At 38.3% G+C, this 25,675-nt stretch overlaps 1 protein-coding gene across 3 annotated transcripts in view; it reads left to right on the top strand.

Annotated features, from left to right (window-relative positions):
• otud7b (OTU deubiquitinase 7B) overlaps positions 1-25,217 on the top strand; it is a 39,561-nt gene extending 14,344 nt beyond the window's left edge. The window contains exons 2-13 of one of the 3 annotated variants that reach the window (XM_082150686.1): positions 5,318-5,494; positions 11,416-11,596; positions 12,314-12,484; positions 12,738-12,965; positions 13,816-13,917; positions 14,234-14,361; positions 15,514-15,620; positions 15,721-15,848; positions 16,766-16,915; positions 17,223-17,337; positions 18,217-18,295; positions 19,851-25,217. In XM_082150686.1, coding sequence (XP_082006812.1) covers positions 11,512-11,596; positions 12,314-12,484; positions 12,738-12,965; positions 13,816-13,917; positions 14,234-14,361; positions 15,514-15,620; positions 15,721-15,848; positions 16,766-16,915; positions 17,223-17,337; positions 18,217-18,295; positions 19,851-21,299 — 2,742 coding nt within the window. In that variant the 5' untranslated portion in view covers positions 5,318-5,494; positions 11,416-11,511 and the 3' untranslated portion in view covers positions 21,300-25,217. Of the gene's footprint in view, positions 1-5,317; positions 5,495-11,415; positions 11,597-12,313; positions 12,485-12,737; positions 12,966-13,815; positions 13,918-14,233; positions 14,362-15,513; positions 15,621-15,720; positions 15,849-16,765; positions 16,916-17,222; positions 17,338-18,216; positions 18,302-19,850 lie in introns of all 3 variants that reach the window. The other 2 variants (XM_082150684.1, XM_082150685.1) reach the window with 2 other exon arrangements.
• Positions 25,218-25,675: the final 458 nt, after the last annotated feature.

The raw sequence follows: 25,675 nt of genomic DNA, 5'->3' as shown, positions 1-25,675 counted from the left end.
ATAGATCATTTGTGGTCTAGAGATTAACAGTGTACGAATATAGCAACACTATACGAATGTTATAATGCGGCTAGAGCAGGAATCAAGGCTTCGTCGGGGCAGCATTCTTGCACAGAGAAGCACAATTACACAACGTTTTAAGATGAAGAGGTGCTCTTTTGGTTTTCAACTGTGATAACTAATGTGCTCACTCACTGAATCAGACACTACTGCTATTTATGTAGCACGTTTCCCATTATGAATCATAACATCATTTGATTAATTGGTCTGTTGGGTCTGATTGCTTTCACACCTCAAGCGAACCGCCCCAGAGTTTGTTTGCGATCGGGCCGAGACCACCTCGTTCAGGCGTTCTCCGAGCGATTATTTTGGTGCGGATTCGAGCGCAATCGCCGTGATCACATATGCCTAAACGAACCGAACCAAGGGAGAAAACGCACCAGGTCCAAAACAAACGCTCAGGTGTGAAAGCAACCTCAGATTTAGTTTAAGATGTGAAGCACTACTCTAGTGTCATATACAGTACAGGCCAAAAGTTTGGACACATTACTATTTTTTTATGTTTTTGAAAGAAGTTTCTTCTGCTCATCAAGCCTGTATTTATTTGATCAAAAAAAAAAAATGGTAATATATTATTACAATTAAAAATAATTGGTTTTCAATGTATTATACTTTAAATGATCATTTATTTCTGTGATGCAAAGCTGAATTTTCAGGATCATTACTCCAGTCTATCACACGATCCTTTAGAAATCATTCTAATATGATGATTCATTATCAAAGTTGGAAACAGTTCTGCTGCTTAATATTTTTTCATAACCTGTGATACTTTTTTAGGATACTTTGATGAATAAAAAGTAAAAAAATAAAAAGAAGCAAATGTTTTAAAAATAGAAATCTTTTGTAACAACAATATACACGACTGGTCAGTAATTTGGGGTCAGTAATTTTTTTTCTTTCTTTTTTTGAAATAAATCAATACTTTTATTCAGCAAGGATGTGTTAAATTGATAAAAAGTGATAGTAAAGAAGATTTATATTATTAGAAAATATTTTTTTATTTTGAATAAATGCAGTTCTTTTTAACCTTTTATTCATCAAATATATTAGGCAGCAGAACTGTGTCCAACACTCATAATAAATCAGAATATTAGAATGATTTCTAAAGGATCATGTGATATAGACTGGATGTCACATGTGACACTGAAGACTGGAGTAATGATCCTGAAAATTCAGCTTTGCATCACAGAAATAAATGATAATTTAAAGTATAATAAATTGAAAACCAATTATTTTAAATTGTAATAATATATCACAATATTACATTTTTTTTCTGTATTTTTTATCAAATAAATACAGGCTTGATGAGCAGAAGAAACTTCTTTCGAAAACATTAAAAATAGTAATGTGTCCAAACTTTTGGCCTGTACTGTTATTTATATTGCATGCATGTCATGAGATGTATAGAGGAAATCTGACAAGAAAATTAGGAGAGGCATGTCAAGTCTTTTTCCGTGTATCAGGACTAGGGTTGCCAACTTCAGAAAAGAAAAATGCGGGACAATAGTGGTTCTAGACAGAAAAATAAGGGACACTCAAAATATTTACTGTATCACACAGTATATGTAATTTCAGTTTCGTATGTGTTTAAAATGTTCTCCCATATAAACACATTTGTTTTGCTTAACCTGTTTATGTACAATTTAATTCTAAAACGAATTTTAAAGTCACACAAAAACGTCACATTACACACAAACCATAGTTCAAAATAATAGCATTTATCTGGAATAGAAAGCTTTTGTAACATTATACACTACATTTGAAAGAAATTAAAGAAAGTAATAGCATACTTTTCCCTCAGGAAGATTTCATGTTTTCTTGCGTGGCTGGATGGATGTTGGACTCATGAACAATAATCACGTTGTTTGAAATCACCAAAACTGATTTGCCGAAATCAAAATCCGGCCGGACAGTGAAATGGATTTGTCCGGAATCTCCGGATCAAACCGGGAGCGAATCAAACAATGATTTGTCCCAAAAGAATAATTAATTCTCAATTTAGAGTTTGTTATTGGTTAGGGCTGGGCAAAAAAATCGATTTTTCGATTAATCGTTTTTTAAAATGTGGTCGATTCAAAATCGATTCTCAAACGCCAAGAATCGATTTTTTTCCATCTTTATGTATTCGTTTTCCTCCACTGTTCATAGGCTTGCAAACTCAATTTTATAGCTAATGCTGTGAGATTTTATGGTAGTTTTATCTAAATCATAAAATAACCTCAATTAGTGCTGCACGTTTAATCATATCGCAATCGCTATGACAAGCCTATACGCAATTAGGCTATAGCCTATGACCAAAATGCTGCCAAAATGCTGTCGTGACTGTGACAGAAAAACTTGCGATGATATCGTGCGTGCGCACAAGACAGCACAGAATAGAATTATCTTTCGCGCTTGAACGAAGAACACACACAATTATGCCAAAATGTATTTTTGTCGAGTATCTTTATAACATAAGAGCAGTCTTATGACGAACGTGAAGAGTTGTGCCTCGTGAGAGAATGAGTCCGCGTGTGAGTTCTGCGTCTCTGTCAACAGTGGCTGGTCTTAAAGGGACAGTACACTGTAGCCACTAATTATCTCTGTCATTTAAGTTAATCAAAGAACAAAGAGACTAGAGAAAAAAACTCACTGCTCTTGAATAAAGAACTTTTGTAACTTTGATTAGTCAATATATAATTTATAATTAATGCAACACAGACTGTTTGATAATTTTATTCAATTTCTGTATGGCCTAGCTGTTAGACAGGAAGGGCACATATTATATTATATGCAACGTTTTTATATGTGGGTTTATGTGAGGATTGTTAACCTGTTTGATCAAGACATGCGACTGTTCTGACTTGTCCAATTTTCAGCATCAATTTTTCATCTTGCATCAAAATCCTGTCTATTCATTGTATGCATTTGAAGTTGGGTTCTGTTTTAATGTACCCAAGTGTACCTAAAATAAAAAGAGTTTAATATACAGGTTTGTAGCTCTTAATTTCTTTTTATTAATTAAACACTTGAAAACTTGTTCACTTTTTTTCTTTTCTTTTTCTTTTTTGAATAAATATAGGATTTGTATTTAATATTCATTGAGTGAGTCGAATCGAAATTAATTTAGAATCGAAATTGGAAAAATCGAATCGAGAATCGAAATCGAAAATCGAATCGAGAATCGAAATCGAATCGAATTAGAGCTTGCGAATCGAAATCGAATCGAATTGTAACATCTGAATCGATACCCAGCCCTATTATTGGTATGGTCTGATGCTCGTGAGGGAGGGCTGTGATTGGATGATGCGGTGTCGTGATCATTCTCAAGTGTCGTGTTGCTGTTGTATCAGTCAAGGGGTTAGATCAGCGTAGCAGTCTATTTAATCGGGACAAGGGAGGTCCCGTACGGGACAAATAAATAAGACCCAAAATACGGGACGTCCCGCTAACTCGGGACTAGTGTTGTCATGATACCAAAATTATTGTTTCGATACCGATACCAAGTCAAGAATTGCGATTTCGATATTTTTTCGATACTTTTCCTGAAAAGGGAGAAACACTCTCAAATATCATTGCTGTGCTTTATTTTAAAACCGGGAAACATTCTAATCATATAAACACACTGATAAATGAACATATGAACAGCAGATATATTAAACATTTGAACAAAATATGAAATATCAAAAGGTAAAAAATAAAAAAATAAATTTAGCAGCATTATCTCAGTTATCATAAGAAACATAAGAGTTACCGGTAATAACTTTATCTTGATTCCGAACTTTGAATAAAAATATGAACATCGGTTATATTAAACAATGTTTAATATTGATAACATATGATAAGCCTCATTGGTGATATATTTGACATATGGGGAGAGAGTTGTGGAAGGCCTATACTTCATGTTAAACATAAATATATCACAACGTCGGCAGTGTTTACGGCAAAATAGGCTACAGAATATTTCGTTCTGTATTGACTGGTGCAGTATTTGAAAATCGATAATATTTTTTTAAATTACATTTATATCTGTATTTATGTCAAAACCTAGAGACTTTTAAACATCAAAATGTCATTTATTAATATGTATTCGTGTCAAAATGACATAGAAATATCTTTTCCTAAACTATTTTGCCTGGAAACGCCTCCAACACGCTTGCGTGTCGCGTGAAAAATAGGCGTCGGTTCTATTTCTAGCATGCACGCGTTTTCCGCGCGGCTCGGGTGCGCGTGTGTCACGCTGGCAGTGTGCTAGCTCTTACCTGTTGTTAACATGGAACCGAAATAAAAACGGACACGCCACGCATCCAGTGTGTCGCCGGCCTTACAAATCTGGAAACGCGGTCATTCTTAGAAGTATCGATACTAATACATTTAGGAATCGTGACGTTTTTAATTTCCGAGAATCGCGATACTTTTGAAGTATCGGTGCACCGTGCAACACTACTCGGGACAGTGTGTTTCAAAATGTGTCAGTTCCATGACAGCTATCAAATCATGCACTCTTTCTGTAAAAACATAGGCTTACTTTATTTGTTTATTTATTTGTTTGTTTATTTAAAGTGATTTTTGCAATTTCAAAATACCTTCATATTACTCAGCTAGATGATGGGATCTTGGTGCCACACTTAAACCAGCACGATTCACCACGACGACAGTGCTCAATATGCCACGGAAATGCATAAAAACACATGCATGTGATCATTGAACTGTTGAACATAAACAACTCAGCACTGGCTTGAGTGACAGCTCCATAAACGGGCCCAGAACACTCTCTCTCGCTGACCCTGGGGTCATCCTTTTTGTTGAGCCCTGATGCATCTTTATATAGGAGAGCAAGGGTTACAAAAAAGCGGAGTTATTTCCATAAACTGATGCAAATCTTTGTTATTAGTTGAACCTGTACACAGGCATCAGCCATATAGGTTAGAGGGTTATAGTCGGCACACAGCAAACACAACTCTGTTGACCTCTGCTTGTGTGCGTCTCTGTTTCAGTGATCCTGCTATCTTAAAGCACCCACGTGTTGGCAGCCACGCTTGTTATGTAACAGACAAAAGCCCGGCGAGCAAATGCAGAACAATCTTTTGGGTGCTTTCTGTTTACAATCCATCACCTAGGTGTCTCTGGCAAACCCTGAATGCCATAATGATGCAATGCCTGTGATGTTGAGATCTGAACTAAAGCGTATAAGCAGACTGTGTAAACATGCCAGTTGCCTTTTGTTAGTCGTTTCTCCCTCAACATGATAAGTTAACTTTGACTTTCTGTTTTTCAGGTTTTCGTGCACAGCATCCATCTCTGACCATTTTGCTTGCTGGATGGTTCTGCTGCTGAGAGATGGGCTGTTGACCTTGTCCTGGGGGCCCAGACCTCTGAAACTGCTGTCCTGTTGTGTTTGTGTGTGTGTTAGAAGAGGCTGACTCACTCTAACTAATGTTATGAAAGATGTCAGGTGAGTGTGTGTGAACCAAGCTTTTATGCTATTGAGTCATTCTGGGGTTTTATTTAGCACTTCATATTTCCTTTTAAACTCTTGACGGGAGCTGTTTTTGAGTCACTAATCTCTTATCCCCACCCAGTGGATTATTCCCGATTAGCTGCTCTGGGCAGGAGTTCTTTTACATGCTTAGAGATGATCAGATAGGGATGCATAATCATGTTCTAGATTCAGCCGATTCCCTTGTTTTGGCTGTTAGTCTTTCTCTAGTCACCAAACAAAAAGTCAGAGCGAGAGAGAAAGCAGCAAAGGCCTTTTCTGTCCGTCAGTGGCACAGCGAGCTGCCTGCCTTTTTTGTTGGTCATAGAGGTGGGAAGGGCCCAGTAAGGAATCATGAGTCATGGGCATTGAAAAGTTTGAGTCAGAGCTTTAAGGGAGGTGACCGCACCGCTGACAGGATGTACCATTACACCAGGGAGGGGTGATTTAAATATTGGGACTTTTTGACTGCATAAAGTTATCATCTATATGTGACCGCCCGTGTTCGCAAACTCGTAAAGTGTGATCAGCAGCAACGAATCACTATTTAACACCCTTTGAGTTTTTTAATTTTCATTGTCCTGTTGAGGAAGGTGTAAATGCCACTTTAATTTGATCTGTCATCCATTAAGCTTTGTTATCGTCTAATCTTATTTCAACAGTCATTTAAAATTCTTCATAACTGACTCTGAGCTGCTCTGCCTGAATGAGGCATGGAGAGTAGGGCTTTTCAAGATTTATAAAAATAAAAATAAAAACCTTTTTAAATAATGTTTTTATTTATTTATTTATTTTTGTTTCACATTATTGAATATTTAAACGTATTTAAAATCTACAAATAACATAACCAAAATGCTACAGATGTTCCAAACAGGATTTTTATAGCCAAAGCCAATTAGTGATTTAATGTCAACTTGTTTTTTTGTTGTTGTTTTTTTCTCGTTTATACGTAGTTGTCATAACTTGTTATATCTAAGCTCTCTGCTCATTGTCTGTGAACTGAATTAATGTAATGACAAAAATTTACTCTCTGGTTAATTGGTGTTCAGATAAACTCAAAAGAAATTGATTTTTAATTATGGATATTCATTATATTATAATTATATAGAATTATTTTTATTTTTAAGGCGAGACACTACAAGTGAATAGGGTAAAAAAAATGTAATAATAGATATCACCATGAAACTTCCTCAGTGGATTACTTGCATAAGTATATAAAAATGTATTACAAGTTTTTGAAATTTGTATGTTTAATTAGGCAAATTATTAGGCATTATCTCATTAAATATGAGCGGTTTTGCATATATTTTCGGCAGATAGATGTGAACATATGATAAAACCAAGTGCAAAATTCTTTTTTAATTTTGTTTACACACAAGATTTAAAAAACAAATTCAGGATATATGCTTTCATTACCTAGGAAATCAAAATATACTGTCCATAGCCTTAAAAAAAAATACATTTTTGCTAAATTTTTTTAATTAAAATGTCTCATAAATCAGGCCAGGAATTATTTATTAACAGATCCCTCTGAACATATCTTCAGAATACTGCTAAGTGTATAACTGGGAAGTTTAGTGTACACAGGTGCTACATAAGCTGAGATGTTTGTACTGGAGAATGACAAAAAACTCATTTTGAGAAAACGGCATTTAAAGAGTTAAATAGCTCTAAATGAGATTTCGTCATTAGCTTTAAATCCCCCTTTGGACATTCACGATTGGTTACTGATAGAAAGGAAATGCCCGTATTTGGGTTACATAGCGTTGTGCAGGAGAGAGCTTTACAACGATACCTGTCATGACAGACTTCAGTAAACAGATGTAACTCGGCATGTCGTGTTGGAATGTTAACTTTTTGGTAAATTCGGGAGAAACTTACCGCCGCAAGTAAACAAAATGTAATAAAATAAACATCTTAATGTATATTTTCAACGTTTTCTTTATAGCAGCTTGAAAGAACACATATTGAAGGATATTACCATGGTCTGGGTGAATACTCGATTCTGATTGGCTGCAGGGTGTCCATTAAAAAGTGATAGAGGACACCTAGTAAAGGAGTTCTGGTGAAACTGACTGTTTACCGTTCGAAATTAATAAATAAATGCGCTGGCTACATCAGCTGTGAGTAACCATAGCAACAGGCAGTCAAAGTATCTATTCATGGGTTTCATCCGGTCCCTTTCCACAGGTGTATAAAATCAAGCACCTAGATTATGAATGCAGACTGCATTGTGCTTGATTAATACACCTGTGGAAAGGGACCGGATGAAACCCATGAATATGGACTATAAATCGAGCGGACTATAAATATCTCCGGTTGCTAAATAAACCGTCAGGCGTAACCAGGGAAACCAAGTTATTGCTTGTAAAAACTTTAGATTTCGATTTAAAATATAAAGTAATGTTTTAAAAATGTGTTATTTGGCAAGTGACCATGGTATAAGCGGGTTAATGCCCTTCGAGGTGTCCATTGTCAGGTATTAATGGACTTCGGACGGTTCACACCTCGCCGTCGTCCATTAATACCTGACAATGGACACCTCGAAGGGCATTAACCCTTACGTAAACTAGTCCAAAATCTCGAAACTGACCACCGCATGAAAAATCGATGTTTTTGCCTGTCGTGTCTCGCCTTAAGTTACTAAATTCTGTGACAAATATAATGTAGTTTAATGGAAAACAATGTGAGTGGAGCTCAGTAACCCAGTTTATTCTCTGCTATCTGAATCACCATTAATGTTACAACGTTATTGCAAGCCCTTGCGATATGTATTGCTGATATTTCAATAATTTCAGTATGTCGTGCAGCCCTAACGGCCCATTGGTCAGCTCCTCCAGTGCTTTCCTGCGCTGCCTTCTCAGCTGACCATCTCTGTCACGATGCTTTAAGCAGTGCAGTTTGAGGCGTACAGGTTTTCTATGCAGCCTTCGAGTCATGTTGGAATGAATGTATTTATGAGACAAGTGCACATGAATTATACTTCAATGATCAGTGATACTTCAAGTGTCGTACTCTTTAGCGAGAAACATTGGTTTACCTTTAAGCCCTGACCCAAATTGCTATTTGTCATAGTAAGTTGTAATTGTGAACATTGACTGTGTAATTTAGTCTGTGTGTTTTGTGTACTGTTGATGAGGAAATAGCTATAACGCTTGCTTGAAAATACTACTCATTTAGCCAGTTTATGAGGCAGCAGACTTGCGTAACAAAGTACATTTCCCATCATTATTTATGTATCATTCTTGTGCTGACACAGAGAAAGCATCAATTACAGACAAAATTTGCTCTTTTTTTTTTTTGTTACATTTTGAACCAAAAAAAAGCTTCCAGTCTTTGAAAAAGTACAAAAGAGAGCTTGCTTAACACATCTTACTCTGCCCAAAATCACTTGAACGCACATGTTTGTTTGTAATTATGACTTGCAAACTCACAAGTTGGAACTTCTCCTATGACAAGGAGGATCAGGAACTAAAAACAATGTATAAAGCTGATTGGTTAGGGCTCAACTAGGGATATGAAGATTTCATATCACGATAAAAGTTACCAAAATTATTGTGATTTATCAATATTTTGTTGTTAAAACGAGATGAAAGTGTTCAAAGATAACTGATGCTCACACTGAAAACATTTCAACAAGTTTTATATTTGAAAATCAACAAACAACAAATAAAACAAGCAGCTGCACTTTTTTAAGCAAGATTATATTCTGTGGCATTTCCTTCCTTAAAATGGCCGTCGTCAATAACAACGCATTATAACACAGCTTATCACAACGGACGGGCACGCGCTCTCTCGTTTCATTCAAATACAACTTGCCGTCTTGCGTTTCCGTTTTGGATTGTATTGAAAATGAAATCAGAGTTGATTTATTGTTTACTGAGTTTGATAATATTTGTGTGATCATGTAAGATTTAAAACATTAATCTGCCTTCCGCCATTCCTTCTCGAATTAAAAAAACAACATTGCGCGCTGCGCCGGCGTCAGAGCTGTTGCTGGCTGGACAGGATTTACAGTGAGTTATTAAAATCGCGATAATCAAACACGGTTTTAATGATTATTCAATTTTAAATGATAATACTAACCGTCAGTACATTTTATCTTGGTTTATCGTGAAACCGGTAATCGTCCCATCCCTAGGCTCAACAATATGAATGAATGTGAATATAATTGTTTTTATTTTTTATGTCTCGATCAAAAATACAGTAAGAACGGTAATGTTCTGAAATATTATACAAATTCAAAATAACTTTTCTATTTTAATACAGGGCCTGAATTTCATTTTGGAAAATGGGGGGGAAATCATTCCCCCCCCCCCCCCCCCCCCCCCCATTTCCCCTCAAATTAAAAAAAGGGGGTTAGGTGATTGTTATGGGGGGGATAAATTATTACATTTACATTTATCTCGCCTAAATGTATCAATGTATGCTCACTCATTGCATTTTTACAATGGGGTAATTTTGTTCTTAAGAATTTACACAACACAAGGAAGCTTGATTTCAATCTTTGAATTAAATTGAAAAAAGTAGCACAAATAAATACAATAGAATAGAGATCCCAATAAAGAGAAATAAAGAGAAAAGTTTTTGCTTAGGTCTAACACTAGTATTCAGAAATACTACAGAGACTGAATAAAGTAATCAAATGAAAAATAACACTGGGTAATATTTTAGTCCTGACTAAATTAAATACATAGGCTATTAATCCTGATTCCTTAAAATGAAAGCAAAATTTTGTTGTTTTGACAACCAAATGAATGACAGACACATATGGCTGCTGTCCCTGTAAGAGCTAGTGCACGGATCCTGTGTTCATTATACGGTCACGTGCGATTTATGCTTTTTTAAGACATAACCGACTGTGTTTAGAGGATACTCACCGAGTCCGAAATTGACATAATTTTCGCATGTTTTTGACTGTTAAAGCGATATAATCCACGAAAAATAACTTTTGTTACCCGCGAGCTGTGTGTGAGGCGGCTTTACTCTATGTATGTGTGCAGAGAAAAAAAAAACATCTCTCAGACAGCGCGCAAGTACCGAATAGTTTAAAATCGCGTGAATGTTTAAACTGGTAAGATTTAAAAAGACGTGCAAATGGTAAACTTTAGTTACTCATGATGCAATGCTGGCCCGATTATGCACGTGACAATTCCGTCTATCCCGACTCGCGAGAGTGTATTATCGCCGCCTGCAGCGCGTTTAACGATTGCCTTGTGCAACTCATTTTGAGAGACGAGAGATAGAAGATGCAGCACCGCTGAATCACTCACACTGTTTGAGAAATTGCGTCTCGCAGACAGTTTTAAAATTTGATTTTATAATCTGTGTGGATTAATTTACTAATACAACCTACATGCTAAAGTGAATCAATGTTTGCGGGAATTTCCCGCATTATAAGTGGGAGACCTGCGGGAATGATTAAAATTATGCGCAATACCCGCGCCGAAATTCGAGCCCTGTAATACATTTCAAAGTGTGATTTATTCCTGTGATGTCGAAGCTGAATTTTCAGCTTCATTACTCCAGTCTTCAATGTCACATGACCCTTCAGAAATCATTCTAATATGATGACTTGATGCTCAAGAAGCATTTCTTATTATTATCCATGTTGAAAACAGTTGTACTGTTGAATTACTTAATCTTTCACTTACTGTTCGGGGACTTTGAAGAGCACCTAAAACAGCTGTATCATACGAGCCACCTTTCTAATGAATTGCAAATTCTCTGTAATGCAAACTGAAGCGTTCAGCTGAGCTACACAGCAGAGGTCACAGGAATGGCATGTGACTGCTGGAGTCAACAGATCTCTGGTAATGTGCACCAATATGAAGCTAAAGCTTGAGCATGGCCTCACTAAGGTTCTCTTCTATCTGTTTTGCTCTCTTTCTCTATAGGTGTGGCCGTAATGGTGCTTCTGCTGTGAGGGAGAATTGCTCTCATGTCTTTTCTCTCTCCTGATGCCCCCTTCTACACTGTAAATTCATGATCACATGACTTTGGATATGGACGCGGTCCTGTCCGACTTTGTCCGTTCTACTGGAGCTGAACCAGGACTGGCCAGAGACCTGCTGGAGGGTGAGCCAAAACCATCCCGTTTCCCATTACCCCCTCTTCAGCTTTGATTCATTCATTTTGCTCCAATAGTTTTGGTAGAGATGGTGGGTGGAATGACCAAAATCTTATGTTGTTGAATGAGTTACATCACTTTAACTATAACACAAAAACAAACCAACCCAAAATGTTTAAAATATGACATAACCATGTAATTATGTTTTTAAAAAAAAAAATTATAATCTAATACATTTAAATGACAAGTGGGCCGAAATATTCACAGTATGTAACACTTGAATTAAAAACAAGACTCAAAACTAGATTATAAAACCGATAGCTATGACTGATGAATTATATTTGAGTGAGCCATGTAGAATTCAATATGGCATCTATCCTGACTAAGGTCTTTATGATTAACTGACTACAGGAGGGAGAAGAAGAACAGTACAGTAGCTGAAGCGTCTATATGAACATGTGCAACAAAACCTTATCTAACCCAGCGCATGTTGCCTAGCAACACTGCAGATAAGAGAATGAGTTAAAATATACATAGTTCTGCAGTATGCATGCTTTACAGTCACTACAGACCAATATTTACACAAGCTACTGCAGTGCAATGTGTCATTGAACTCTGCTGCACCTAACAATGCTGGGTTAATATTTAAACTCCTGAGCAGAAGTGCAGTGGAACTATGACCTCTTATTTACTTGCACACTTCATGATTGTGACTCTCCTCACAGGAAAGAATTGGGACCTCTCAGCTGCGCTGAGTGACTTTGAGCAGCTGAGACAAGTGCATGCTGGGAACCTCTCATGCACCCTTGCTGAGGAGAGAGAGTACCCCTCTATTGAGAAAGAGATGGCACGAACGGGGCGGTCCCTTTTGCATCGCCAAGATGAGGTTGTGCAAGGTATGAAAAGCACTTGAACGCCTCTCTTGCATGGCCTGACCTCAATTCTCAAATGGTGTTTCATAATTTATGTAAATGATTTACGCTGATCATGACACCAGTTGCATATGATGTAATTTCAAAGCCTTGCCCACTCTCACCTGACTAACATTGTTTTTCGAATGGTAAGAATAGGTCGGCCAGATAATAGGTTACCAGTGTCTAGTTTCATATTCTCCAGTATACGCAGTAATCTGAACATGTATCATGGCAGCGGCCACGGAGAAGCGACTGTCGAGGGGGATCTCTCACGCCAGCTCCACCATCGTCTCTCTGGCTCGCTCGCACGTGTCGAGTACGGGCGGCAGCAACGAGCAGCTTCTGGACACGCCGCTTTGCACCTTCCAGTTGCCTGACCTCACCGTCTACAGAGACGACTTCCGCGGCTTCATCGAAAGAGACCTCATTGAGCAGTCTATGATGGTGGCGTTGGAGCATGCGGGTTAGTCATTTTAGTTCAAGAATATCTCCTCTGACAGACAAACCAAATATTTTTTATATTATAACTATCATTATTATAGTAGTTTTATATTATAGATATTTCTAACATGACATTTCTGTTAGCTGCATTATTCTCTTCTGTCTATATAAGCATCCTGACTAAACTGGAACCTCATAAGTTACTGATTTGAAATGCCCTACATAGGCAGAAACGCCATGTCATACATATACAGGTCCTTAAGTGACGCACACAGGAGTTAGCCATTAGCATGATACTATAATAAGCACAAAGATACACAGCACACACAAATAATGGGGAAAAAGTCTTTTTTTTTTTATTAGATTTAACCATTTTTATTGATAGTTTTGGATGAATTATGAATCTAATCATAAGTATATTTATGATTGATATTTCACTTGGTTCACCATCGCCCTAGCCTGCATCTGAAATCGCATGCTCTCAGTGTTGGAACTTCTTTTGAATAAGTAATTACTATGTGATTGTTAAAAAAGTATGTTCTATTTAGTATGGGTGTGTGTAGTATGAATGTAATCTGGACATACTACATTCGTCATGTTGTCATTGTCATGTGAACTACCAGTGTCAGTTGCGTCATTTCACTGCCAATCCCCTCATGGGATAGTAAAATGTCCATTGGATGTGCACTCGCCAGAAATAATAGGTCATCCAGGTACTTTTTGCCTACTGTTTATGAATAAATTCGGACATGCAACTTTGTTTACATAGTTTTTTTTGGAAGTATGCGATTTTGGATACAGCCATATAAAGATTTTTAAGAAGTATTAGTGTCTATAGCCAAAAAATATTTCAGAGATTTGTTTTTCAACAGGACGATTGAACTGGTGGACTCGTTTAGGCACTGGATGTCAGAGTTTATTACCTCTGGCTACTAGTGGTGATGGGAACTGCCTGTTACACGCAGCCTCACTGGGTAAGTGTTCAAACTGACTTCTGATTTGCAAGAAACCAGCAACCAGTTTTATGTGGATTAATTCAAGCTTTCTGTTGGTATTACATTTAGCTCAAAGTTTACAGGCTAAAAGATGGTTTATTTTTCCTGAGATTTAAATCATTGAAAATAGATGCTGGTTGATATATCGAGTATATTAGTTCCGTACAGGCTCTTTTAGAGTAAACACTAACTATTGTGTCCAAAACAACAGTAGAAGGACTGCATACTCACCTAGAAACCACTGCCAGATGAAATCTTGGTAATTATGCTTAAAACATTGAACATTATAATGCAGGTATGTGGGGCTTCCATGATCGAGACTTGATGCTGCGGAAGTCTCTCTATGCACTGATGGATCATGGGCAGGAGAGGGAAGCTTTAAAGCGAAGGTGGAGATGGCAACAAACCATGCAGAACAAAGAGGTTAGAGCACTTTTGGTTCATTATTTTGTACAAAGAGATTGCATCAGATAACACTAATCAATTTGGTATCGGGCTTCTTAATTAAAATATACACTACCATTCAAAAAGTAAAAAAAAAAAAAATTATACTTTTATTCAGCAAAGAAGCATTAAGTTGATCAAAAGAATTCTGGAGAAATAATGAAGTAATGAATATAATAAAGTAAAAAGTCCAGCTTTGCCATCACCACAATAAATTATATTTTAAATAGATTTTTTTATTTTTTTATATATATATATAAATAAATATAAGTGCCCCTATTATGCTAATTTTGTTTTGGAGTCTCCTACAATACGTGTGCATGCATCAAAGGTCAAACAACACTTTACTCTTAATATACTTTGCATATCTCCTCATCCTCTCAAGAGTCTGAAAACGATTTGTTGGAAGATTCTGTCCCTCTAAACTCCTCCTTTTCAAGAGCTTACTCTGCTCCGATTGGTCAGATGGGTTGATAACCGTTTACAGTGCGCGTCAGAAACGAAACGCCCATTAACATATCTGAATTTCATCACCACTTGATACACAGTGATACGAACCGTAACAATGGCGTCAGTTTTACCATATCAATATGAGCCCGAGGCCTCCTCCTTTTGAAGAACATGCAAAGTGGATTTGCCGTGCAGAAAACAGCGTCATCTCAACATGTCGACAACATGAACCAAAGTCTTCCAGGCCTCAGCTATAGCCAGTGTTTGAAGGCGGTTTAAAGTAGACGTTCGCGGGCAGACAGTGAAGGTCATAGGCTGGCAATATGCTCATTTTCAATTCAGAAAGTGAGAATTTCAACAGTTCAGAATGAATTATTTATTTTGGAAGACAATTGATCTATAACACTTTGCAGACCTTTTACATTCACAAACAGTTATATTAAACACTATGAAAAGTAATATTAAAAAATTTGTTATAGGAGCACTTTAAATTGTAATAATATTTCACAGTATTACTGTTTTAGTTTTGACTATATTTGATGATTTAAATGCAGCCTTAGTGAGCATAAGAGATTACTATCAAAAACATTAAAAAGTCTTACCGACCCCAAACTTTTGAATGATAGTGTAATTAGGAAACTTTCAGCCTAATTATGTTTATGTTTGTGAACTTGGGTGCAGTCGGGACTGGTTTACACAGAAGAAGAGTGGCAGAGAGAGTGGAATGAGTTGTTGAAACTGGCATCTAGTGAACCCAGGATACACTACAGCACCAACGGCAGCAACGGGTGTGTTGATTTCATCTGATTTAATTTTCTAGATTGAAAGTTGTAAACAGGTTTTCTGCAGTGTAATGCTCATGCTGTGAGTGTGTTTTGTGTCCCGCAGTGCCGAGTCACAAGAGGAGCCGGTATATGAGAGCCTGGAGGAGTTTCATGTGTTTGTTCTTGCTCACGTGCTCCGCAGGCCGATAGTGGTGGTGGCTGACACCATGCTGCGGGACTCTGGGGGAGAAGGTAAATAAAGACAGAATATTACATGTTGGGTGAACGATTCCTTTAATGAGGGTAGTTTGATGCACTTTGAAATACTCTAACATTCACAATGCAAAACTCTCCCTCCCTTGTCTATTAAAGCTAAGCTAAGCTCCATTGCAAATCTTCATGGTCATAATGTAACGATGAGCACATTAGCCTTAGGCTTGCTGTGATAGTCAGTGTTACCGGTGTTCAGCCGCAACACCGGTTACATCACTTGCCCACCCATGAAAATTTCCACACAGTCACATCTAGTGGTCGACCGATATATCGCCAAGGCCGATATTTGGCACTTTTAAAATATCGGCATCGGCCGATATGTTTTTCTGATTGGCCGATGTGTTAGAAGCGGGACTTTTATTTTGACGGCGCTCCAGACTTTTATTTTGACGGGCGGCGCTGAAATCCTAAATCCTTTTTATTTACATATTCATATATTTTTAAACAATTACTTTATTTGTGAAAAATACTGTAATAGGATTGCAGATTCAAGAAGTTGCCATCTAAAGTATAAGCATGTTTATTTTAAAGATTTGTTTTCTAATTTATTTAAAATTGATCAAATATTGATTTAAAATAAATATAAAGTATATAATAAAAATATCGGCTTTATATCGGCCATGCTGCTCTCCAAGATATCGGCATCGGCCATCAAAAAACCAATATCGGTCGACCACTAGTCACATCCTTAATTAGCAAATGACTAGCAGAATTTCAAAATGGTTGCGAAAAACTAAATTATGACGTAATATAAACTGACTTTAAGGGAGAAAAATAAAATGGCTTAAGTGTTGACTATGTCCCATCTAAATAATGAATTTTCCAGTTGTCCTTCCATGTCCCATTAACAAAGCATATCTCAGAGTTTGTGTCTCTCTTTTTTGTCACTTGTTTAGCTTTTGCACCAATCCCATTTGGAGGGATTTACCTGCCTCTGGAAGTGCCAGCCAACAAGTGTCACCGCTCTCCTCTCGTGTTGGCATATGACCAGGCCCATTTCTCTGCCCTGGTCTCAATGGAGCAGAAGGACTGTTCCAAAGAACAAGGTGAGGAATGGTTTATATGTAGCAAATCTGTTTGCTTTTTTTATGTTGCATGCTGTGCGCTGTTCATGCCTGATAAACCAGTTTTGCCAACCAGGACAAAAAAACTGACATAATTTATGCTTGCCAGAAAGTCTTTATCCGCTATAAGCAGCTTGTTTTTTCAAAGGTCTCTAGACCTTGTAGTCTTTAAGAATTCAGTTGAATACTAAATTGTGTTTGTAAAAAAAGCCAAAGTATACATAAGTAGTGAAGTAGTGTAATTCAGAAAGGCACTGATCGTTTGTTACCTGTTTGTAAACGTTCACAGTGGTGATCCCTCTGACGGACTCGGATCATAAGATGCTGCCTTTGCACTTTGCTGTGGATCCTGGGGAAGACTGGGAATGGGGCAAAGATGACAATGACAATGTGATGCTAGCAAGGTAGACATTACATTATACGCTGATTAGAAAACTGCTGCTGATGCAATGCATGTAGTTACACTCAATGGACGTATATTAACGTTTCTGATATGCTGTCACAGACAATCTTTTAGACTCAACAAGCATAAAATGTTTACAGTTAAAAAAAAAAAACTGCATGTCAAGTTTGAAGCGAGAAATCCGCATTTTTTTGTCAAAGAATTTATATGAGTAATTTATCCATGCTATTTATGTGTTTATACACTCTGAGGGAAGCTGAAATTATTCCCTTTGGTAATCAACTGCATGTTCTAAATGCCATCCATAGATTTTGATTTGTTTTAAACCTGGAGCATTCTTGTAATCGCTGTGTGTTGTGCATATACCAAATTTGTCCAGAAAAATGTTTTTAAAGTATTCAGGTTATTTTGACTACGTAGTGCCAAATGACTCGGCTCTGACTTATTTACAGCAGAGTTCAGTAATTCCTGACTGTAATGAAGGCATTAGCACTGTAGAGCCTGTTGGAACCGAGCGCTGTTGGCCAACACTCAAGATTAGCAACTCTTGTTCTTTAATGCAGATTATCGCTAAATTCTTGCTATGAATGGAACACGGAGAGGCACTCAAATAGCTCAGGGTTGCATCTGTAGTCGTCCCCTCTTATTTCCACAGTTTTTTTTTCATTTGTCAAAATTTGATATGCTATTTTAAAATATTTCACTTGAATATATCTTTAAATACTTCAAATATGTTTTTTACTTTTGCTAATGTTATTTATGCATTTTTCACGAAACATGCACATTCGTTTACCTTTCATGTTTGCTATCGTCAAAGGCAGTTTGAGTACCACTTATAAGTGAATATCTGCACTCTGACCTGCCTATTGTTTGGTTTCAGTGTAACCTTATCTCTGGAGGCCAAGCTCCATCTGCTGCACAGCTACATGACTGTCACCTGGCTTCCCCTACCCTGTGAGGTACAGGTGAGCTTCTAGCTTGCTTTGCCGTCCTAATAATTTAACAGGTTTAGTTTTAACTGTTAACCAGAAGCCTTTGGTTAACACTGTACTCTGACAACAAAGTGCATCCAAAGCATTTTGATCATATTAAAAGCATATTTTTGATTAAATTGGCATAGGGTTTCCCTATCACTTCCTATATCCGAATATCAAAAACTTTTACATTATGTAATGACATTATGTCCTAATTTTAACACTTTTTTTTATATACCTGTATTATTTTACTGTTGTGGGAACTGTTTTGTATTAAATGTATACTTTTTATAAACGTAATATATTTGATAAATATGAATCTATTTTTAATAAATGAATTTATTACATACAAGTTAAAAAGTCATTACAAACATGGAAGCTAAATGTTAACAATTCATTTTTCCTTCAATAAATATTTGTTTTTATGTTTACTTTAAACTTGAAATGAATAGAGACACACACACACACACACACACACACACACACACACACACACACACACACACACACACACACATTCTTGTACATCTATCCCTATGAGGACATTCATTGACACAATGCAATCTCTAGCCGCTTACCCTAACCTTACCCATCACAACTAAGTGCCTGACCCTAAACCGACCCTTTACCTAGGGTGACCATACGTCCTGTTTAACCAGGACATATCTGGCCAGGATTTCGAGATCGCCCAAAATGTCCGGGATTCGGCTTTTGCTTTCTACAGTCACAATTCATTATGTTTACATTATTACATTATTTGACACTGACACGTACGTGCCAGCTTTGCAGGTCATGCATTCTGCTTCACACGGATCCCGATCGAGACAAAACACAGGAATTTTCTTAGCAATGCTAGAACGCACATCAACCGATCACTTGTTTAGCGTTCATGTAAACACTACATTTAGATTCACCAATCGGAATGAATCCAGTCCTACTGAATCAAAAGGTGTGCATGTAAACAAAAAGAATGGCGACCCGGATATTTTGGGCGATCTCGAAATCCCGGCCGGACATGTCCTGGAATATGGTCACCCTACCTTTACCTCATTATAACCTTATCCCTAAAACCAAGTCTTGACCCTCAAACAGGCCTTTAAAGGCTCTCAGAAAGTGAGGACCGGCCAAAATGTCCTCACTTTACTCTCTTTGTCCTCACTCCAATGGTCTAAAACTCAAACTGGTCCTCACAAAGATAGTTTTACAAGTGTACACACACACACACACACACACACACACACACACACACACACACACACACACACACACACACACACACACACACACACACACACACACACACACACACACACACACACACACACACACACACACACACACACACACACACACACACACACATATATATAGGGGGTCTTCAAATATTGTGTTAGTCAGTAGGGGGCCTTCAGGTCAAAACTGTTGAAAACCATTGATTGAAAAGTCATCTTTGAACGTGTTATTCAGATTTTGTACTGTGCTCGTTATTTGTATTCCAACTTAATCATCTAGTGACAATATTTTGTGTTTGTATCCACAGCAGGCCCCATTGGCCCAGCCAGAGTCACCTACAGCGTCTGCAGGAGAGGATGCCCGCACCCCGCCAGACTCTGGAGAGTCAGATAAGGAGTCCGTCAGCAGCAGTTCCAACGGCAATGGGGACAGCAGTACTACTGGAACCAGTGGGACAACAGGCAAAACAAGTGGTGGATCTTCCAGCTCCTCTAGCTCATCCAGTAACAGTTCAGCTGGAACGACTGGCACAATTGGAAAGGAGAAGGGGAAGAAAGACAAAGATAAGGATAAGGACAAGAAACGTGCTGATTCCGTTGCCAACAAGCTGGGTAGCTTTGGCAAGAGCCTGGGCAGTAAGCTGAAGAAGAATGTGGGAGGCCTGATGACGGGGAAGAACGCAAGTGGAGGCAAACAAGAGGGTCTGGAGAAGAAGAAAGGCTCTCTGAGAGGTCGTAAGGGCAGTAAGGACAGCTCTCCTTCCATTCAAACCGGCTCCGAGGACTCTGGGAAAGGCTCACCCTCCTCAATTAGTGAACGGCAAAACGGAAGCTACTCTTCAGAAAGTGACCCTTTTAAGTACAGCTCGGATGTGAAAGTGAGTCTTAGCATCCTCCGATCCGCAATGCAAGGAGAAAGGAAGTACATCTTCGCTGCTGTACTCACTACTAGCAACCGTCAGCCGTTCCAGGAGGAGATGATCCAGCGATACTTGATGGATGCGGAGGAGCGCTTCCGTGCCGAACAGGAACAGAGGAGGGAAGCTGAACGGAAAGCAGCAGGAGGTCTTGCAACAACTAGTGGATCTCAACTGAAAAAGGACGGGCCTGAGCTGAGTTACCGAAGTTTTGAAAGCAAAGAGGAAATCACTGATAACTCACCTCCTACTTTTAACGCATTGAAGTCGACTTCTTTCAGCCCGATGATGTACTCGGGTGTGGTCCCAATCCCAAGGCCCACCTTCATTGACCATTCTCCTTCCCCAATTACTCAGCATCTACATGTGCACGGTTACATGGATACACGACGGCAGCTGGCAGGAGGTTCGTCGTCTTCTTACCCAGGCCTACCATCCTATGCTACCTTGCCCCGACACTGCCCCCTAGCACAGGGTCCTCCCCATTCCCAGTACCACCCACCTTCCACCAGCTTGGGTAGCCCATCCCGTATCATCACCCCCTGCCTGGCATCTTTTTCCCAGGAGCATGACCCAACTGACTACCCAACCGAACCTACCGGAGGCTATACTAATGGCTTGCGGGACTTGCGCACTACTTTGGACGTTCGTAATGGGCCGATGCCTGTGAGGCATTACTCCTTGGGCAGTGCGGGTGGCCTTGCAAACCTGCAGTCCAGCAGATGCCGAACGCCTACCTGCAATTACTACGGCCACCCCGAGACGGGCAATTACTGCTCGTACTGTTACAGAGAGGAGTTGAAGAGACGGGAAACAGAGCCGGCCATCCACAGGTTTTGAATGGACAATCTCTGTCCCGTTTCTCTCATATAGGACTCATTGGAGCCCACCATGTGAGCCGCATCATATCCTGTTTGTGTGGATCTTGCTTTAAGACATAAGATCGGCCTTTCTGAACCAGGTTACTGAGACTCAGTGTCCACAGTGAATGGGCATTGCGGAAATGGGACTGCTGTTGTGTTACATTTTGCTGTGGCTCATAGGCAGGAGCTTTAAGCTCCTCTCACATTTGCTTGACGTGGTCATCCTCTTACCTGTCTCCTTGTCTCCTCCTTGTGGCGAGAATGTAGAACACGGGCAAATAGACATTTGAACACAACATGCTACGTTGCGTCACATGAACATGCCGCGTACCCCCAAAATACACGTTAAGCACAACCAGAAAATGCATATTTATATTAGCTACAATTAATCCATTTATATCAGCTGCAATCAAAATAAGACTTGCCATATTGCGAGCGTAAGGCAACAACACTCTGTTAGCTTCGAGTGTTATCCACATCGGCCCATTTTACTGTAAAGCTACGATACTTTAACTTTGCACCCCTTTTGAAGCCATACTTAGTTGGCTTAAATTAGCTAATATGGTGCTTTCTCGCTTCTAAGATGTTTAACTTATGGAGCTGCTGAACCTTGACCGACAAAAGGTTCGTTTTAGGTCTTTATATGCCCTGGTTAAAAAATTGGCAGTCATTTCCGTTTTATTAAGTGTTTCTAGAACATTTAAAAGTGCAAATCCTTTAAAAATTAGCGCAAAGAAATCCCTTTCTCAAGAAAAGAAATCGGGCATATTTGTTTTTGGAAATGGTACATCATGTTGTAGTATTGAAGTATTATGTTGGTATTATTGATAAAATAGTTCTAGGTACTCGCAGGTCAAAGGGGGCGGATGTTGAAAACAATTTCTGACCTCTTCAGTTGTTACTGCTGCACCAAATAATATGGTGTTACTTTATGATATTGGGGTTATTAACGCATCAGCTTCCATTCAAATTCACTGGACACAAGATGATTGATAGACGCAGTATCGCCCCCAGAGTAGTTGCTGCACCAAATCAAGCACTTTTCTCATGTCCAGAGGTTGTGCATGTGGGTTTTTAGATGAATAGACTGTTATGTTGCTGTGCTTCTAGTCTGGCGGTTTGCTCCATTCTGGAGGCGGAGCTTGCGGTTCCACTCGCGTGGACTGCGGAGGTCAGGGTTCGGCTGTAGGTGCCACTGTGTTGTGCGCAAAACTCACTTGTTTCCTAGTTGCCTTTTCAGTCTTAGTTCAGTCCTCCCATGAGGATTGTTGAACTGAATTTCTACTTTTGTTTGGTTTTGGATTCACAGTGCTGATTTTCAATGTTTGTGGACGTAGAGGGATGCTAGCACTAGCAGATCTCTCTAAACTATACGATGCACCTTGAGTCGAGATTTTGAGACAAACGCTTTTCAAAATCCTTTTACACTGTTAACAGCAAGTCCAGCCTCTGATAAAGCCAGTTGTACGAGTCCGTTAGAAATGGAAAATGCTGTCATTTACTCTCTCTTGCATGCAGTTCGAAACCCGTATGACTGTTTCAATTGTTTCAAATTGTCCGTTTTCCATATAATGAAAGTAAATGTGAAGCATACAACTTGTGCGGCATATTTCAAGTATGGGAGTAATAGACCATGAGTCTCCAAGTCTTGCCCTCTGCTCATTTACTGACAAATTTGACATTAGTGAGGACAAATAAGCACAATACACCAATGTGGACGTGCAAATGAGATTTTGAGAGCTACGTTGGACTACAAACACGTACTCCATTTTGTAGATGAGCCAAACCCGTCTGCCCATCTTGTATGTTAGATCATAGTAGGAAAGATTTTAACTAAATGTTTAGTTACACCGTTTTGCAGAGCACACCATTCACTTTCATTATATGGAAAAGAGCAGTCTGGACATTCTGCTAAACATCTAATTTTGGTGTTTGACCGCAGAAAGTCAGTCATACATCTTCAGAACGACATGAGAGGCAGTAAGATATGACACATTCTTTATTTTGGGGTGAACTATCCCTTTACCCTCTCATTGCTCATGTGAAATGGGCTCTTAGCACCATAAGATGATGTTGCTGCTGTGATCATGTTCATTGGATGTGGGTAAAAGTGTTGGTGTACTGCAGATGAAGAGCTGCGTCGTAGCGAAACCGCCTCCGCTTCCGAAACACTCAATACAAATGTAATCAGTCGTATGCAAATATTTGTATAACTGTGTCAGCTCAAGGCCACATTGCATCTCCAACGTTCCCACATTTGCATCACTGATTTGCACGATTAAAAATATGTCAGGCTAATATCCTAACAGCTTCAACACACCTCTTTATATATGGCATCTCCCGTGTTTTCAAAGCTTAGATTCATTTTATTATTTTTAAAGCACTAAATTTCCTATTACTGTCCAGCAAGATATGGAGGGTTAATGGTTTCATAATTTGTTTTGTTTTTTTTTCTCCCCAAATGAAAGCAAGATATTTTTGACACGTTATTCACTCGCATAACCAATAGATGGCACACTTGTTTAGGTTTCTTTTTCATCATCACCCGTATTTCTACATCAATGCCTCCCTAGTGACCTTTTGAGACTGGCTCAGTTTTTCTCAGTGTAAATAAGGGACAGTTTTGTACACTGCTGCTGCTTTTGTTTGTTTGTTTGTTTGTTTCATTTGTTTGTTTCATTTGGTCAGGCACATTTGAATATAAAATGCAAGCAAATAACTTTTTTTGGTCTTATGTAAGGCATATACCGTTTACCCAGATTTCCACTCTGCTAAGTCGCAAAAAGGAATTCATCGCGTGCGTGTGTGTGTGTGTGTGTGTGCGCGCGTCTGGTAAATTGTGCTTTTGCAAAACATATTGCAGCTTCAAGGCACAAACCAGAGGAAACGGTCAGTGAAATGACAGCTACTCTCCGTCGGAGTTTATGTTCTCCTTCCGATGCACTCGTCGTTTGCGTTTTAACTGATCCATTTATTTAACAAATGGAAAGGTCATTCAGCCCCCCCACCCCCCGAGCGTCGGACTTCAATAAGAGTGCAAACATTTTTGTATTAAGAAATAAAAAAATGTATAAATACGTTCAAGTTATTTTTGTAAGTCGAAAAAGCAGTTTTCCAGTGTTTTTTAAAGATGCGAATGTATGCTGTAGGACCGCACCGGCGCGCCCTGAGTCGAAGTCCTGGTGTGCGTACTGACCAGAGAAGCCTCTTAAATCAGAGCGTTTCTCCTGAACAAACCAATTTCTCCATCAGTGTGATCTGACAAAGGTATGATTTGAAATATATATATATATATATTTGTAGTAAGATTTTTCAAAAGACTGGGATGTTTATTTCCGAAACTAGGATGTTCTTTCTTACACGGCTATAGTTGTCAAACAGACGGGCCTCCTGAAGTTTCCTAATTTCTATTTTAAAGCGAATTATGCTACTTAATCACATTTTTGAGTACATTTTTTTAATGATGGTGTTGGTGGCGTCCACCATCGGTTTTCAAACACTAAATTCTTCTTATTTAATAATACAGTGGGCTTTGTTTTTGTTATGACGTAGCTTACTTACTATTTTTATATGGTATGTTTTCATGGATGTGACAGAGCTACAGTCGTCAGCATTCTCGAATTTGCATGAGACTGAAAACTGTTGCATGTACAGAACTGGCAGATGCAATTTATCTAATCATATTTGTGCATTACTTCTGGCTAATTTCGGGCGATTTGTGTTTGTTTTCAGCCGTTTCACCTTTCTCTGTGTTTTGAGAGGTGAACCCCCAGGCTGTGTGACAGTGCAATCTAAGGTGGAAAGAACATCTGATTTTTATGTTAGTTTTATTTTATTTTATTTTATTTTTATTTTATTTTTGCACCGTTTTAATAAAATTCTCATTGTATTTAAACAGTTTGTTTGTATTGTTTTTTTTATCTTCCACTCTTGCTCTCTACATTTGACGATAGAGTCTTCGTGATAAAAACATCTTGTATTTTTACAGTGACACAAGCTTTCAGCTATACCAAGGTTTCTACAGGCATGGGACATGTTAATGGGAATTAGTAAGGGCTTAATTTGCAAAATAATAATTCATAAATAAATAATGGACATTTCTGAATATACAGAATATGTTACTGCTTTTATAATCCAATAATTGAATGCACCCTAAAAAAAAAAATCCAGTAATTGCAATATCCAGCAGTTATTTTAATATCATTGAGATATTATAGTTTTTATAAATATTATGAATCAGTTCTTTTAATATTTTTCAGTTTCATTTTCAGTCATTTTTGTTTTGTTTTTTATTAGTTTTTGTTTTATAGGTGTGTGTGTGTGTATGTATGTATATATATATATATATATATA

Source organism: Leuciscus leuciscus (genome assembly GCF_965113295.1).
Source record: "Leuciscus leuciscus genome assembly, chromosome: 20".
NCBI classification, from domain to species: Eukaryota; Metazoa; Chordata; class Actinopteri; order Cypriniformes; family Leuciscidae; genus Leuciscus; species Leuciscus leuciscus.
This window is presented reverse-complemented; position numbering and strand designations above follow the sequence as displayed.